The 17,711-nt window shown below is 30.7% G+C and overlaps 1 protein-coding gene across 4 annotated transcripts in view; it reads right to left on the bottom strand.

Annotated features, from left to right (window-relative positions):
- LOC100880205 (1-phosphatidylinositol 4,5-bisphosphate phosphodiesterase epsilon-1) overlaps positions 1 to 17,711 on the bottom strand; it is a 192,173-nt gene that overhangs the window by 17,503 nt on the left and 156,959 nt on the right. For 3 of the 4 annotated variants that reach the window (XM_076533177.1, XM_012292966.2, XM_076533176.1), the window contains exons 10-16: positions 16,387 to 16,838; positions 10,734 to 11,016; positions 5,768 to 5,973; positions 4,412 to 4,707; positions 2,898 to 3,124; positions 1,380 to 1,607; positions 553 to 777 (exon numbers count right to left, since the gene is read on the bottom strand). In XM_076533177.1, the coding sequence (XP_076389292.1) occupies positions 553 to 777; positions 1,380 to 1,607; positions 2,898 to 3,124; positions 4,412 to 4,707; positions 5,768 to 5,973; positions 10,734 to 11,016; positions 16,387 to 16,838 (1,917 nt within the window). The remainder of the gene's footprint in view (positions 1 to 552; positions 778 to 1,379; positions 1,608 to 2,897; positions 3,125 to 4,411; positions 4,708 to 5,767; positions 5,974 to 10,733; positions 11,017 to 16,386; positions 16,839 to 17,711) is intronic. The other variant, XM_076533178.1, reaches the window with a different exon arrangement.

The raw sequence follows: 17,711 nt of genomic DNA on the forward strand, positions 1-17,711 counted from the left end.
GTAATTATTTGCTCATTTATTATATTATTTTCATTAGTCCATTATTTTATATTGTAATCATTTATTCATTTTTTTTATATTATTTTTATTTGTTCATTGTTTCATATTGTAATTATTTATTCATTTTTTTATATTATTTTTATTTGTTCATTGTTTCATATTGTAATTATTTATTCATTTATTACATTATTTTTATTTGTTCCTTATTTTATATTGTAATTATTTATTCATTTTTATATTATTTTCATATGACCATTATTTTATATTGTAATTATTTATTCATTTTTTATATTATTTTTATTTGTACATTATATAATATTATAATTATTTGTTCATTTATTATATTATTTTTATTTGTCCATCATCTTATATTATAATTATTTGTTCATTTATTATGTTATTTCCATTTGTCCATTATGTTATATTGCAATTATTTACTTGTTTATTACTATACTTCTGAGAGTTCAAGAATGTGTACCTTCTCGAAATCAAAGAAGTCATGCAATAAGGAATTAACAGGATATTTGAAACGTTCAACAGAATATGACGTACTTGAAATATTTGGGCCATTCGAGCCTGTTGACTCTGAGAGCAATGATTCTCAATTGACAGAATCACAGGATATGGAGAGCTCACGAAAGCGCTTCTATCAATCGCTTCGACGACCGAGCGAAATGGAATCTTCGTAGTAAAGGTGTGACCATGGTAAATAACAGGAGACCCATCATCGCCATCCCAGCAATCGAGTTCCACACATCTACACCCCGTTTGTAGCACCTAGAAATCGTACATACTTGAGATTATTTGAAGTACTCGCATTATGTCGCCAATTTCTACAGACACTTCAAAATTTTGCGAAAGAAATATCTTCTATAGGAATTATAACAATTTTAATATAATTTGAGACATTACAATTTCAATTACAGTGTCTTTAATTAAAATGTTGATAAAATTCGATGATTTTCAAAACGACACAAGTTCAATTTCACTAACTCTTAAGAAACTTATATATTTAACTAAGTCAAGTATTTGACAATTAAAAAATATAAATCCACATCGATAGCAAAAGTCAACAATATTCACAGGAAAAATCAAGGAGATTAAGAGATTGCAACTAAATGTAAACTAAAAACCTCCTAAAAGTGCTAGTTGGTCTCCTGCTGTTTTACGCGTGCCATGTAATTTTAATAATCACACTAAAGCTTATGACAATAATTTTCTAAGCAAACATAAAAGTGAAAATTGAAATAATAGTGAAAGTAATTTTTAAAATAATAAAAGGATCAATTTTGAATTTGCAGTAGACAAAATGAGATCGCTACAAAACTTCTTGAAAGAGTTATGCAGCCATAGCACGTGGAAAGAATGGTTATGGTCACCTGAGAGTACAGCTGCACCGAAGATTCTCCTTTGAGCTGATGACCAGTTAAATAAGTGTTATGGGAGCTGGCGATGTAATACTGGGACAATGGCTGCTGCATTTCAGTCTCGGACGGTGTCGCATACTCGTTTGGGAAAGCATAATTGTCCTTGTCCATCATGTACCGTGCAAAGCCCTCGAAAGACAAACACCATTGTGTACGTAGTGCTGGGTCCGGTTCGTGTCGCTGAAATCAGAGCAAATCGTCCCGCTTGATTGTGTTACTCCCTATAGCTTTGTATGCACATTGTAATGCAAAACCATAACCTATGGATAACTGCGTGCTCCCCTAATTATTACACGTTCAAGATTCAACTGATTGATGAATATGTTCAATCGGAAAATTGAGAAAGCATCATTTTTACATTTTTAGTGTACTTCGGGAAAAATGTGAAACTTAGGTTCGAATGCAAAACTTCTTAGTTAACACAAAGGTGAAGTTTAAGACTTTTTGATCAATTCAAAGTTCTGATACAAAACTGTTTAGTTAGTTCGAAATTCTAGGTTAAGATTTTTAGGTTAATTCAAGGTTTAAGTCCAGAATTTTTTAGTTAACTCAAAATTCAAATCCAACACTATTTGGTGACTTCAAGGTTCTAATAAAAAATTTGTAGGTTAATTTAAGGTTTAAATAAAAACTTTTATAGTTAATTCAAAGTTCAAATCCAACACTATTTTGTCATTCAAGGTTCTAATAAAAAATTTGTAGGTTCATTCAAGGTTTAAATCTAAAATTATTTAGTTAACTCAAAATTCAAATTCAACACTATTTGGTGACTTCAAGGTTTTAATAAAAAATTTATAGGTTAATTTAAGGTTTAAATAAAAACTTTTGTAGTTAATTCCAAGTTCAAATCCAACACTATTTGGTCACTCAAGGTTCTAATAAAAAATGTATAGGTTACATCAAGGCTTAAATAAAAAATTTTTTAATTAACTAATAGTGTAAATCCAAAACTATTGGTCAGTCCAAAGTTCCAATAAAAATGTTTATCTTAATTCAAGGTTCAAATCTAAACCTTTCTAATGAACTTAAAATTCTAATCCAAAAGTTGCTGATCAAAGTGCTAATCCACAACTTTTTGCTCAATTCAAAATTTATATCAATGTAAATCTTTATTTCGTTACACTTAACTTTGACAAACTGTTAACTCATTATTAAATGAACATATAATTTTTTCTTTCTGTGAAATTTATAATAGGAGTATTTGTCTTACATTCAACACGTATATTCATCATTATCCCATTTCACTTAAGCACGGATTTTCATGAAGGATATTTAAACCTGAACTTTTAATAAACGATGAAACTTATTTGTTTAATTAATGGGTAATTGCCAGCAACTTCTTTAAAAGCGTTAAAAGGCAACCGCATACTTTAGCAAAACGAAGATATGGAAGAAGAAAACTTAATGAATCTGTAAACTTTCAAGGCTTCATTTTTCATGAAAAAGTAGAAGTTCGAGAAATTCTTTTACCTTAACAAGTGCTTTGATTTCCTCGTCAGTCAATTTTTCCTGTTGCCGTGATTCCAAAAATTTAGTGAACGTTGCCAAGGTGATAACTTGCGACTTCGAGGTGTCGACGCCGGAACAATTGTTAACGATACTGGCAGCGGCTACTGCGTCGAAAACCTGCTTCTTTTGAAGATTACTGCTAGTTTTGTATTCGTGACAGTCAATGGAGTTGTTCCTCGTTAAAAGACCTGTTGAAGAGACACTTCAACTGTTAAACAATTTACTGTTTTTCTTGAAACATTTGTAATGTTATAATTTCTACTAAAAACTTTCATAAAATCTCACATTGCATTCTTTCGAAATTATTAATTGCATTGTCCATTATAAGAATATAATATAATACATTATAATACTTTACACAGTATGTCGGAAAAGTAACGGAACTTTTTAAATTTAAGAAAAACTAACGCCATCTATTAAAACATGTTATCTGAAAACAGTATACCTCCCCTACAAAACACAACAATCATTATTGGAATCGAGCAACGAATTGTAAATTTATAGCGATTAATGTGACAGAACCTTTCGTCATCGTGTCACAAAATCACAGTCAAGCGCAACAAATTGCTCGCGTTGAATATTGCGAGGATCTTATCAAAACAGTCAGACGAAACTGTACATTCCTGGAATCAATTGTAACTAGTGATGAGACTTGGTACTTCAAGTATGAACCTCAAACAAAGCGCCAAAGTGCTACGTGGAAATCTCCAGGCTCTCCAAAATCAAAAAAATTGCGATTTCAGAAGTTCCGAGAGAAGACAATGTTAATTAGCTTTTACGATTCTAAAGGAATTATACTTCGGGAATTCGTTCCACAGGGACAAAATGTTAATGGCAAATATTATCTGGGTGTTATGGAACATTTGTGGAAGAGAATCGTTCGTGTGAGGCCCGAATATCGAGCGCCGGGAAGTTGGTTTCTGTTGCATAGTAACGCACCATGTGAACTATCGCTGTTCGTGAATTTTTGGCGAAAAAACAAGTCTGTTCCAACATCCTCCAAATTCTGACTTATCACCATGTGATTACTTTCTTTTTCCAAAACTGAAATTAGCTACAAAAGGAACGTTTTATGACACACAATTCCAAGCAGCTGTGACAAGGGTGTTTGAAGCGATTCAAACGACATAAAAAATCTATGTTAACCTTGTGTGAGCCCAGCGGTGTATGATGCGGATGTATTTTGAATAAAAAAAATTAATTTTGGCAAAGTAACTAATACTTTCTTTTTATTTAAAAAGTTCCGTTATTTTTCCGACTTACTATATAACACTCATTGACTAAAGAATGTTAACTAGAGTTAACTAAAGAACACCAATTTCAAAATGTCGTATCGAATCGGGACATCTTCCGAATGCAAAGAGTTGGAAACTCAATCGATAATGAGTATGTAATGAAACTATGGAAATCCGACAGTTGAAATTGGGTCACGGTTCTTTTTTATCAAATTACAATATTTATTCATGCAAACTGACCTATTCGTTGAGGGGTTGCATCGCTGGTTTGCCTTAACACAGGCGGCCGTACATTGAAGTCTCTCAAGGAACCGTCACTCTGGCTGCGACACGTAATCGCCAGTTGACCAAATAAGTCTCTCAGATCTTTTCTGGCCCTCAGACTAAAAGATCGAAACAATGCGACGAACTCGACGAAGTTTAACTGAGTTTCGTACATTATGGTCGTGGTGCGAGCCTTCACTTGCCAAGCTGCTTCCATACCACCTATCATTCCAGATCCATTCTTATCCTTGTCTCTGGTGACACACAATAGGCTGCGAGGATATTATTGGAAACACAAGGCATTATTTAACTGTCACGTAACAAACTGTTGTAATTATCAATTGAAGGGGCATATTCGTATCATAGGTTCTTTAGATTGTAGGTCTGAGCTGGACATGAATTAAAATAATTTTATTATCCAGTCCTTGAAGATATTTATGAATCGGGATTAAATTTGGTATCGGTATCGATTTTTAACTGGAATAGAAATTTATTGTTATCAAAACTTATTGAATGAAAACAATGAACGCTGTAAATAGTAATGAACAAAGATATAATGAATCAATATTGAATATTAGTTGAGATTACATCTTGTTCCAAATAAAAGTGTCCTTGAAGTAACAATTACTCGAAATTTTTATTATAAGACGTATGAATAAGTTGTCAGTCAAAAAATATGGCTACAGTTAAAATTGTAGAGATGTGACTAATTTAAAGTTACATGTTTTCTATTACAGTAAATTAACGTAATTAGTTTTTGAATTATTGTCAACCAGTGTAAACTAGTTTCAACTAATTTCAGTGTGAACTAACTGCTGGGAACCAGTTATAACCGGTGTACATCGGTACGAATTAATGTACACTGGCATAAAGCACTGTGAACTAATGTAAACCAGTTTGAATCAGTATATACTAATGTTAAGCAGTGTAAATTGGTGAGGACTGATGTGAACCAGTGTAAATCAGTGTGAACGTAAAAAGTCATAAATCAATAAACCAACGTCATATAATAATAAGAAAAATTGATCTTAAGATTCTGTGATTTGAAGAACAAGTGATTGCATTTAATATTATAATACAAGTATCCAATATTATAATGCTATAATACCATAATACTAGTAATATAGAAAACGTTTTATGCAACTTATCATGCATAAATAAATGGTATAAAAATAACATTGAATCATAATCAGAAAACTAAAAAAAAGTTAAAAGACATGAAAGTTATTTAGAGTAAAGGATTGTAAAGTTCCATTCCAGTTATTTAGTGTAGTATTCTTTCGTATTTCTGTTTATATTTGTCTCTGGATTGAGAATTATTGAAATGCCTACCTCTGGAAGCTGGAGTAAGGCAAGTTGGAACTAATAATACGTTCGGCACAACCGGGAGGACTCCGTGGAGGAACTCGATCTCTACTACACCGTGGGGATGTTGGTATGATTCTCGTCAAAGATTCTCTGCTACCCGTAATATGCCGAAGAGGGGCCGTTGATAAACCTCCATCCGTGAACGAGGAGTCATATTTTAGGCTCAAATCCTGTGTTAAACAACCAAATTCTACGTTCTAATTCAACAGTTAATTACTTGATTAAAACATACTCGTTAACGCTACTCAAATTTTCTCGGCGCACGATGAATTTGCATGAGCAATTCATTTAAGTACCTCATTCATTTATCGTGCACGATTTGTAACTCGAAGCTATAAAATCATATGCTAATCTTGTTATATTTTGTACACTTGCTAAATTTTATTAAATTGTACTTCTATAGAAAGATTTATCGAACGATTTAATTTTATTCGGAAAATTATGTAACTCTAAATTATTTTAAATTATTTTGGTGAAATGTGAAAGTAGCAGTGATGTTTGATATTTTATTGAACGAAGCAATAAGGATGATTAATTTAATTAATGTATGTAAAATATAGTAATTTAATATTCTTAGTATTGTAGAGTTTAATTATGTTTAATATTTTAGTGAAGAATATGAACATTTAATTTTAATTCACATTTAATTAAATGGTAAATTAAATTTAATTAAATTCACGTTTAATTTGATTAATGTGTCTACAAGGTATACAGTAATTCAATGTTATTAATCTTATAGGGTAAAGTCAATAATTGTGTTTAATATTTTATTGAAACCAAGTAGCGAATAAAACGTATATTTAATTAATTGTTATATATGTTACCGGCCAAACCCGATTTTAGGACAAACTAGTTTTGCCTAGACTAAGCATATAGGATGAACTGGTTTGGCCTAGGAAAAACTAGTTTATCCTAAACTAGTTAATCCTATCGCATGAACTGGTTTGGCCTAGGAAAAACTAGTTTATCCTAAAATCGAGTTTTGTAACATATATATAAAAGAAATTAGAAATTAATTTTTTGAATATTTACAAAATTTGATCAATCGATAATAAAAGTAACATAAGATGTACATGCAAAAATTGAACATTAATTGTACCAAGTTTACAAAATGCAGCTGTTCGCTGTTTTTACGTATTAAAGAATTCTCGTAGAAAATTGGAGTACACTTTAGACAAGTCAATAGCAATCGATGCATTGTGACTTCGGGAACAACGTGATAACAACTGCATTACTTGATGAGATTCCTTTAATGTACACGTGTAATAATTAACTCCTGAACTTCTCTTCATTCGACAAAATCAATTAACTGTGACTTTGTGATTGCTCAAAATAGAGAGCAATTAGATAATTATACAAGAAATGAATATAATGTTACATGAAATAATTATATAAGAAATTTTGCTTTTAATTTCTGCTTTGATTGAAATTTTAAATTTTGCTTTTAATTTTTGCTTTGATTTCAAATTTTGCTTTTAATTTTAACTTTGATTAAAATTTTAAATATTGTACAGTTTCACAAAGTGTAATATAATATAACAAGAATAGATAATGCATATTAATACACATAAACAACAAAAAGAAGTAAAATAATAATAAAAAGAATTTATAAACATTTGTTTTATCTCAATCTGTTTCTAAATTGTAGTAGTTTCTGCATTCTACTAACGTTTCAGACAAATTAAACTTTCCATTTAAGTATGTATGAGCACTTGATATCTCATGTACACTGGCGAGCACGATGAGCATCCCTAGGGAAAATAGCGATGTAGGGCAAAGAAGCCTCGCACGTTCAAATTCATACGTTCTTACATTTTTCAGACATATTCAAACTCTTCAATTTATAAACTTCTGATATTAGAAATTTTCAATCTCAGTCATTTAGAGATTTTTGAACTTAGTGATTTATGGACTTTTAAGTTTGGTAATTTGGACATTTTTTAAGTTAATAATTTGTAGGGTTTCAAAGTTAGAAATTTAGAAATTCAGAAATTTAGAAATTTAGAAATTTAGAAATTTAGAAATTTAGAAATTTAGAAATTTAGAAATTTAGAAATTTAGAAATTTAGAAATTTAGAAATTTAGAAATTTAGAAATTTAGAAATTTAGAAATTTAGAAATTTAGAAATTTAGAAATTTAGAAATTTAGAAATTTAGAAATTTAGAAATTTAGAAATTTAGAAATTTAGAAATTTAGAAATTTAGAAATTTAGAAATTTAGAAATTTATAGGGTTTCAAATTTAATACTTCAGAAATTCAGAGGTTCAGAGATTCAGAGATTCAGAGATTCAGAGATTCAGAGATTCAGAGATTCAGAGATTCAGAGATTCAGAGATTCAGAGATTCAGAAATTCAGAAATTCAGAAATTCAGAAATTCAGAAATTCAGAAATTCAGAAATTCAGAAATTCAGAAATTCAGAAATTTAGAAATTTAGAAATTCAGAAATTTACTAATTCAGAAATTTACTAATTCAGTAATATAGAAATTTGGAAATTTAGAAATTCTCATATTTTGTAATTCAGAAATTTAGACATTTTTACACTTAATAATTTAGAAGTTTACAAACTCAGTAACTTGAAAATTTCTGAACTTACAATTAGTAATTTAGGAATTTTCACTCACTAGTTTCTATTAAGTTTCTGTTCAATTTTTCTGTTTTTTTTTTATCTTAATATGATTTTCCTTAAAGTTCTTTTTATGTATTATATAACATATCGAACATATACAAGATCAAACAGAAATTACCATTATACAGTATAATTATTGTATGTATATTCTAAATTATACAGAATCATAGCTGTACTAAAGCTTGATATGTTTCTTTTGCATAATGTGTGCAAAACCATTGTACAAGGCGTTCCACAAGATATGGGAGCAAGTGAACCAAGCTAAAAGAAGTTCAAATTAGATATATTGATTCTGAGCTTGGAATTTAGAACTTTTTCACTGTTTTTGTATCCCATACTCAATTCAAAATCAAAGTAAAATGAACTAAACTGAAAAAGTCATATATATATTATGACACAGCCTGTATCATAAATAAAGAAAAAGAAACTTGAAAATCGTCAGATAAAAATTTAAGAAAAACTATATCCCATAAGCAATTCTAAATCAAATTAAAATGATCCAAACTGAAAAAGTCATATACACATTATGAAACAACCTGTATCATAAATAAAAAAGAAACTTGAAGAACGTCAGATAAAAATTTAAGAAAAACTATACATCCTATACTCAATTCTAAACCAAATTAAAATGATCTAAACTGAAAAAGTCATATACATATTATGAAATAGCCTGTATCATAAATAAAAAAGAAACTTGAAGAACGTCAGATAAAAATTTGAGAAAAACTATACATCCTATACTCAGTTCTAAACCAAATTAAAATGATCTAAACTGAAAAAGTCATATACATATTATGAAATAGCCTGTATCATAAATAAAAAAAAACTTGAAAAACGTCAGATAAAAATTTGAGAAAAAAAGTAATTGAACTTGATAGCAATTGAAGAAAATTATTTACTCAAATCCTCATCAATAAATGTCCATAAACGTACAAACTTGTCCAATTCATTTTAACTAAAAAAGTTTATTCGCAGATCGTTGCGTACAAAAAATGTCTCCTATACAAAAGAATATCTTCATATTACATACATACGAAATACTTTTGAAAAATGAGGGTCACACAGTGAATTATTGAAATAGAAAAGTACGTGGAACTCAACGGCGAAGTTAAAGATGACGTACACGTACACATAAGCGATGGGAACTTTTTTCATTATCTTCGTGTCGTGTGTCTAAGGAAAGTTGGCACAAAGCTTCATTTGTTATGAAGCACGCTGTATACTGATTGTATTGACCTTTTCTCTACCTCTATTCTTTCATGGATGAAATTTTTGCATTATGTAAGAATTATGAATAATTTGTCGATTCTTTTTTTTAAATCAGTATTATGTTTATTTATGCATTTACATTCTGACGAATATAAAATCTTTTTATTAAGTATTTTTTTCAGGGAAATTCAAATATCAGGTTTAGATTATTTTCATTTATTTATGAATTTACATTCTGATGACTGCAAAGTTCTTTTACTGTATTTTTTTCGAGGAAATTCAAATATCGAATTTAGATATCACATTTAGATTTTTAAATATCAATTCAGATCACAGGTATTATTTTCATTTATTAATGCATTCATATTTTGATGACTACAAAATCTTTTTACTGTTTTTTTTTTCCACGGAAATTCAAATATAAAATATCAATTTAGAGCACAAGTTTTATCTTCATTTATTTTTTTAACCTCTCCTGAACTTTGACGAGTCTCACTCTTGACTTACAGCTCAAGTGTGACAAACCTTACTCAAATTTTGAATACTCTTCAACTTGAAATTTAGGTCCAACCATAAGTTGCATTATCAAGAATCCCTGAATATATAACACTCAGAACATTTCAATTTTCTTTTTTCGTTTTCATGTTATAGTCCTGAATAGTTACTTGACTGACGCATCTGATAAATAAATGGCAAGGGAAGGAGTTAATAAAATTTCAATTTTATAATTCAGTATGAAGTATCACTTATTTCTGTCATACTACTTAAATTCTATTATTTTTGATTTTTAGCTATTCAATTTTTTTCTTAAGACTCCTAATAATTAATTTTTATAAAAATGTTATAATAAAGTAATATATTAGGGGTACCGAAAAGTAATCAAAATTTCTTCGATGATTTCAAAGTTTTTCTATGAAAAATCGAAGGACTTTCTTCAAGAAGGGAACAATTGCCTTTAAGCTGGCAAAAAGCGTTAGAAAGTGATAGAAATTATTTTGTTGATTTAAGATTTCTTTAGTAAATAAATATTTTTCGCCAGCGAACAAAATTTTGATTACTTTTCGGTATCCCTAATAATAGTGTATACTAACCTTTGTTAATGCATGAATATTGCCAATGGATTTCGTTTTCTTCCCTTTAACATTTCGTTTACGAGTGCTGCTACACGTGGGCGAAAGGGTGCCTATACTTTCAGTCATGTACCAGTCGCGACCACCGAAAGCTCTTATCGCATCGGCTGTCATTGGCTCGAAACAGCTTTCTTCGAAATACAGCTGAAGATATTTTTCTTTTAACCATCGCGATCTACGATCTGTTAATTGTTGCTGACGCTTCAGACCTCTTAGTATCCAACAGAGACCCATGTACCAAATTCTGGAACAATGAATATTTGAAAAATATTATGATTATTGTTATTGGTGGATAAAATCAGGACTGTGGGTAGAAGAAATTAGGGGTGGTTGCAAATTGAATTTTAAAATTGTTGGAACTAGAATCTGAAGTTTTATCAAATTTGGAAGACTTTGAAACTTAATGAAATTAATAAAATTTGAAAATTTTTAGTAATATTTAGATTCATCAATTTTTTAATATGTAGAATGTGAGAAGTTGGAAATTTTTGTATTTATTAATTGAGAAGTTCGAAAGTTGATGAACTTGAAAATTCGTAAACTTTCAATGTCCTGGATTGACAAATACTTGAATTTTGATTTCCAAATTTCCTAATTTCTGGATTTTCAAATTTCTGAGATTGCAATTCCTAAATTTTCAAATTCCAAAATTTTCGGGTTTCTAAATTTCTGAATTTCTAAGCTTTCGAATTGCAAAATTTCTGAGTTCCCAAATTTCCGAATTTCTAAGCTTTCGAATTCCAAAATTTCTGAGTTCCCAAATTTCTAAATTTCTAAGCTTTCGAATTTCAACAATTTTGAGTTCCTAAATTTCCGAATTTCTAAAGTTTCAAATTCCAAAATTTTCGAGTTTCTAAATTTCCGAATTTCTAAATTTTTAAATTCCAAAATTTCTGAGTTCCCAAATTCCCGAATTTCTAAATTTTCGAATTCCAAAATTTCTGAGTTCCAAAATTTCCGAATTTCTAAGCTTTCGAATTCCAAAATTTCTGAGTTCCTATATTTCCGAATTTTTAAATTTTCGAGTCCTTATATTTTTTAATTTCTAAACTTTCAAATTTCTAATATCCCAAATCCATTAATTCTAAATTTCCCAAATTGTCAAATTCCTAAATCTTCAAATTCTCAAACTGTTCATTTATTACAGTACTAACTAAATATTACAAACTATTGTAAACCGTTTGCACTAATTTATATTAATAACATACGCATTTTGTAATATTAACATATGTGTCTACATATTTTCTAATTTATTCCATTATTCCTCCAATTATTATCAAAGATACAATAACTGTTTATAAAAAAAAATTTTATTTTGTTAAAGTTTATATAAAAAACTTGTGTTGATAACGTATTTTCTTTCCGTTACAACAATACTCCACACAAAATACTTCCGTGGTTCAGAAGGCAACAATGTGTCACAAGATGTGGCACAGAACAGCCAAGATAGAAATGATAACATAAATAAAGGATCACGTCTAGCTTACCCATTTCACCTTTTCCCTCTTTTTCTTTCAACATTCTGTTGAATGGCATTACTACGAACGATAAGACTACTGTCACGAGGGTAAATTCTTGGACAGTCTTACATAATGCATTGCTTTACGAAGCATGAAAGTTGAATTCATTTTTTTAAAAGAAATTTAATATAGAAATGACTTCGTGAAATTCGTATTTTATTTATTGAGAGAAAATATGGTTAAAATAATACTTGGTGAAATTTACATGGTTTTCAGAGATTTTTGATGTAATGGATTTATTTTGCTCTTCTATTCAGATGCGAAAATCATATTTTATTTGTTAAATGCAACTGTATAGTTTTTATTCAGTCAATTTTTATTATGTTATTATTATTTTTTGTCATGGTAAATTCTTGCTTATTTTCTGTGCCTGTTAAATGATTTTTTATAAAACATTACAAAAAGTTTGAGAAAAAATAGTTGAAGTTTAGAAATAAATATTTACAATAATTGAAATATGTATTTTTAAGAACTTTGTATATCTGATTGCGAGACTCATTATTTTTGCACAGGAAATGTATATTGTATTATGATCTAAAAGATCAAGGTACACAAGAAAATATTTTCATCAAAAAAGTTATGAACAAAAATTAACAAAAATGCAAGTAGTACAGTGCTCTTTCCTAAAAATAACATTTTTATGCATAGTTTGATTTTCTAAATATTCTACTTTTGAATAAAAAAAAACTATTAATGTGAAGTATATACGAAATTCACTCCTTCAAAAATTATTTCAGAAAAGCATTTATATTTCTAAAAATTATTCAAAGATTTTCTGCCAAATTATTCATAAAATATTTAAAAGTATTTAAAGTATTTAAATAGTCAGATATTTCACAAGGTTATTCATAAGATATTTCAAAAATTTATTCATCCGATACTTCAAATTATTCATCAAACATTTTCATATGGAAATGTCTCCCCGACTGTTTCAGTTTCTACAGGAACGTTGATTTTTTAACGGGTTTTTCACGGAATATTTTCAAGAATTGATTAACGTGGAACAAAATACGGTTCCACTCGAAAAATCAAAGGTCTATATCTCGATAGAAAAACAAAGTAAAAGAAATTTGATTACGGTACTGTATTTTTCTTTGAAAACCGCACGACCTCTATAGAAATATTTTTCCATAGAACAAACATGTGACCGAACGAGTTACATTAAATCCTTGTGTTATGAGAGGATATTTTTTGATATTTCAACGTTGTGTTTCAAAATAAATTCAGAAAGTCAAAAAGTGAATTCCATAACGTGTAAATAGTTTTCAAATGTATATCAAGTGTACCAGTTAATAATTCTTAGCATTTTTTTAAGAAAATTTAAGTTTGAGGAGAAGGATAAATACTTTATCCAAAGTACCATCGCTAGCTATAATTTCATTATAAGAATATAATATAACATATTATAATACTTTACACAGTATGTCGGAAAAGTAACGGAACTTTTTAAATTTAAGGAAAACTAACGCCATCTATTAAAACATGTTATCTGAAAACAGTATACCTCCCCTACAAAACACAACAATCATTATTGGAATCGAGTAACGAATTGTAAACTTATAGCGTTTAATGCGACAGAACTTTTCGTCACCGTGTCACAAAATCACGGGCAAGCGCAACAAATTGCTCGCGTTGAATATTGCGAGGATCTTACCAAAACAGCCAGACGAAACTGTATATTCCCGGAATCAATTGGAACTAGTGATGGGACTTGGTGCTTCAAGTATGAACCTCAAACAAAGCGCCAAAGTGCTACGTGGAAATCTCCAGGCTCTCCAAAATCAAAAAAATTGCGATTCCAGAAGTCCCGAGAGAAGACAATGTTAATTAGCTATTACGATTCTAAAGGAATTATACTTCGGGAATTCGTTCCACAGGGACAAAATGTTAATGGCGAATATTATCTGGGTGTTATGGAACATTTGTGGAAGAGGATCGTTCGTGTGAGGCCCGAATATCGAGCACCGGGAAGTTGGTTTCTGTTACATGATAACGCACCATGTTACAGAACTGGAGAAATTAAGAATCACCGGTAGACTTGATATACAAGTTGATTATTAAAATAACCTGTATAATTCCTGTTTGACTTACATATAAAAGTCCATTTACTATACCGTCAGTTTTATACAAATTTTACAGTTTTCAGTTTTATGGATTTCATCCATTTTGTATACATATAAAATCTCTTCCTTGCACTATCTCTTCCCATCCACTTCTTTCATTTTACATTGTGCTCTTGATGTGTTATTAATCGTTCGTAAATGTCAGGGAATAATCACGAAATAAGGAAAATTGTCGAAGAAGTAAATTAAAATAATTATGAGCGAATAAAAATGAAGATTGATCGTTTTAAGAAGATATCCCACTTACCCACACAATTAACACATTCGCTGCCACCTCCGCCGATCAGCAGAACCGCGTGTTCATTTGTCATGCCGTCTCCGCCGATCGACGTGATTTCTCGTTTTAAAGTTTTTCTAGTAAAAGCAAAGAAAAGTCATTGAAATACCAAGAGATAGTAATAGAAGATTTTTTAATGATGCTACTAAAGTGAAGAAAAATTAAACTGGATTATTTATGAACGTTTCGTGTGGCAGCGAAAGATTACGAGTTTACCATCGGACACACGTCATCGCGTGATCGGGTATTTGGCTCTTAAACTGATATTGAGTATGTAATGAAATGGTTAATAACACATCAAGATCATAATATATAAACTGAATAGGAGGATAAAGATGTAGGTGTAGATTGCGAAGATTCAGCTTTGTATTTGTTATAATGATTAGAAAATTAGTCTTATATGAGACAATATATGCGTTGTTTTCTTCTTTGTTTAATAATTTGCAGATTAGGTAAGTTAACTTAAATTTAAGAAATTACATTTGAAAATGTAGAAATTATAGCGTTTTAAAATTCAAAAATACGAAAATCAGTAAAATTGAAAATTTTATAATTTCCCAATTTTAAACGTATATGTATTTGATTATACCACTTCTCCCACATCGCCTAACCTAAGTTTCACGCACCAAATTCGAACTAAAACACCAAAATAACGGCTTCACCCGGTATTAAATTTACCGTCGAGTCCATTTCAGTAACAGCTTACTATAGCTACCTCGTAGAAATAATTTTTCCAATAAGTAGAACTTTATTTTTAATGCTACCATAGTTAACGATATACGTCAACTCGACAAACCAGTTATTCTCTGTACGACCCAGGGGTTGAAATAGCGCTGTTGGATAAAGGTTTGTCGTAACAGTTTATTCTCTAGAAAATAACGAGCGTAGGTACCGTTTTAGTGATCTGTTGTTACTGCATCTTAGCCAACAAGAGATATTAATCTTAAGTTCTTGTGAAATATTGCGGAAATTCTTTTAAATTACTTAAATGTGAATTCTTGTGATATATTGCGAACTTTTTTCAATTCTTCAAATGTGCATTCTGTATTCAATTTAAAAAGCAAAGGTTGCTTCAAAAATTAATAACTACTCCTTTGGAGAGAAATAGACATTCTCCTAAAATTGATCTGGGCCAATGATCAAGCAGTCGAAACCCATATAAAATCAATCAATCAATCAATCTTAAAATTGACAATAGACCTGATTAATTTTAAAAGTATATTACAGATTTGATTTTATTTTATGATCATAATTAATAGAAACTAAAAGGTCATGTCTTATTTTAGAGCAGATAAAGCAGGTCGACATGCTGCTGGGTTTGGATAAGCAACATAGTCAAAATGATTGTATCAATTGTACATATATAATTGATTATATTAGTTAAAAAAATATTAAGGGCAAGTTACAAGAACCGCCCTTACAAAATGAGGTGAAGTTTGATCGACAGTGAAATCATAAATCTTGACAAACTATGTTAAACAGAAAAGTTTGAAAATTGTCCATAATGAACAGCTGCAAAGTATGTCCAAGAATATTCCATAAAATAAAGCTAAACTTGATACTAACACAACATAATTACACACAACAGCATAAAATTATCATCTCACAGTGCTGAGATTCTCAGTACCACGATTTTTACATGCACCCAGTAACCTAGTAACGCATTGAATAGACAAATGATCGATACTACTCACTTGCAAAGAGCAGGAGGGCAAAGGAGAAAGATCAGTCGATTATCCGGCAGACTGGAGCCGTACATGAGGCCGATGCACGAATCAGAACCCGGGAGCCCGTACCTCTTGCAAATGCTTCTGAGGTCGGCGTCTCTGTCCCGATCACAACAACCGATCATAACTTCTTTCACAGAACTTAGGTCTAGAAATCCTTCTTCCAGCGTCACGGACGCGCATTCCACTTGTTGACACGCGTATTTCCCTATTAAACCGGCTGGTACCGTGTCCTCTGGATTGGCAGTTAACGAAAAGTCTGTGAGGGCAGCGCCACCGAGCTGGGCAGTCTTCAGAGGACTCCAGGGCGGTTTCTCCCAGACGAACGTACCGCATGCACGATCCACTCGCGCGAATACCAAGGCCGTCCTACCCCCTTCGCAGTCCCAGTGCACCAATGTTGTTCCGTGATGCAGCACCTGGTACATTTTATTATTGTTAATTAACACGGTGATTAGTTATGTTTTACGTTATATTATACGGAGTTATGTAATGAACAGTTGGGAGTAAATCGGAGAAGTATGATAAGGGGAAGTATGATAAGTAGGGTAGGAGGAAGCTGTGAGGAAGAGGACCTTGCTCTTTTTTTCAAGGATTTTGGGTGCTCCAAATTTAGAGCTTCTAGAGATAGATTTAGCAATATAGGGGCGGAAGAATTTGGGGGTGGTGGACTTTTGCGATTTTCAGGGTTGGGGAGGTAGGAATTTGGGAAAATAGGGATGTGGGAATATAGAGATTTCGGGATGTAGGAATTTGGGACAATAGTAATTTGGTTAAATTAAGATTTGGGGTAATTGGGATTTGGGAAAATAAGGATGTGGGAATATAGAGATTTCGGGATATAGGAAATTGGGACAATAGTAATTTGGTTAAATTAGGATTTCGGGTAATTGGGATTTGGGAAAATAGGGATGTGGGAATATAGAGATTTCGGGATGTAGAAATTTGGGATAATAGTAATTTGGTTAAATTAGGATTTCAAGTTATTGGAATTTGGGAAAGTTGAAATTTGGTGAAATAGGGATTCAGTATATAAGGGTTACAGAATGTAGGAATTCGGGACATAGGAATTTCGGGATATTGGAATTTGGATATATAGAGATTTCGGGATGTAGGGATATGGGAAGATAGCAATTTGGCGAAATAGGTATTTCGGGTTATTGGAATTTGGGAAAGTAGAGATTTGATGAAATGAGGATTTCGGGGTATAAGAATTGTGGAATATCGGGATTCGGAATATAAGAACTGCAGAATATAGGTAATTGGGATATGAGAATTTCGGGATATAGGGA

The sequence above is a fragment of the Megachile rotundata genome, chromosome 7 (assembly GCF_050947335.1).
Source record: "Megachile rotundata isolate GNS110a chromosome 7, iyMegRotu1, whole genome shotgun sequence".
NCBI lineage: Eukaryota > Metazoa > Arthropoda > Insecta > Hymenoptera > Megachilidae > Megachile > Megachile rotundata.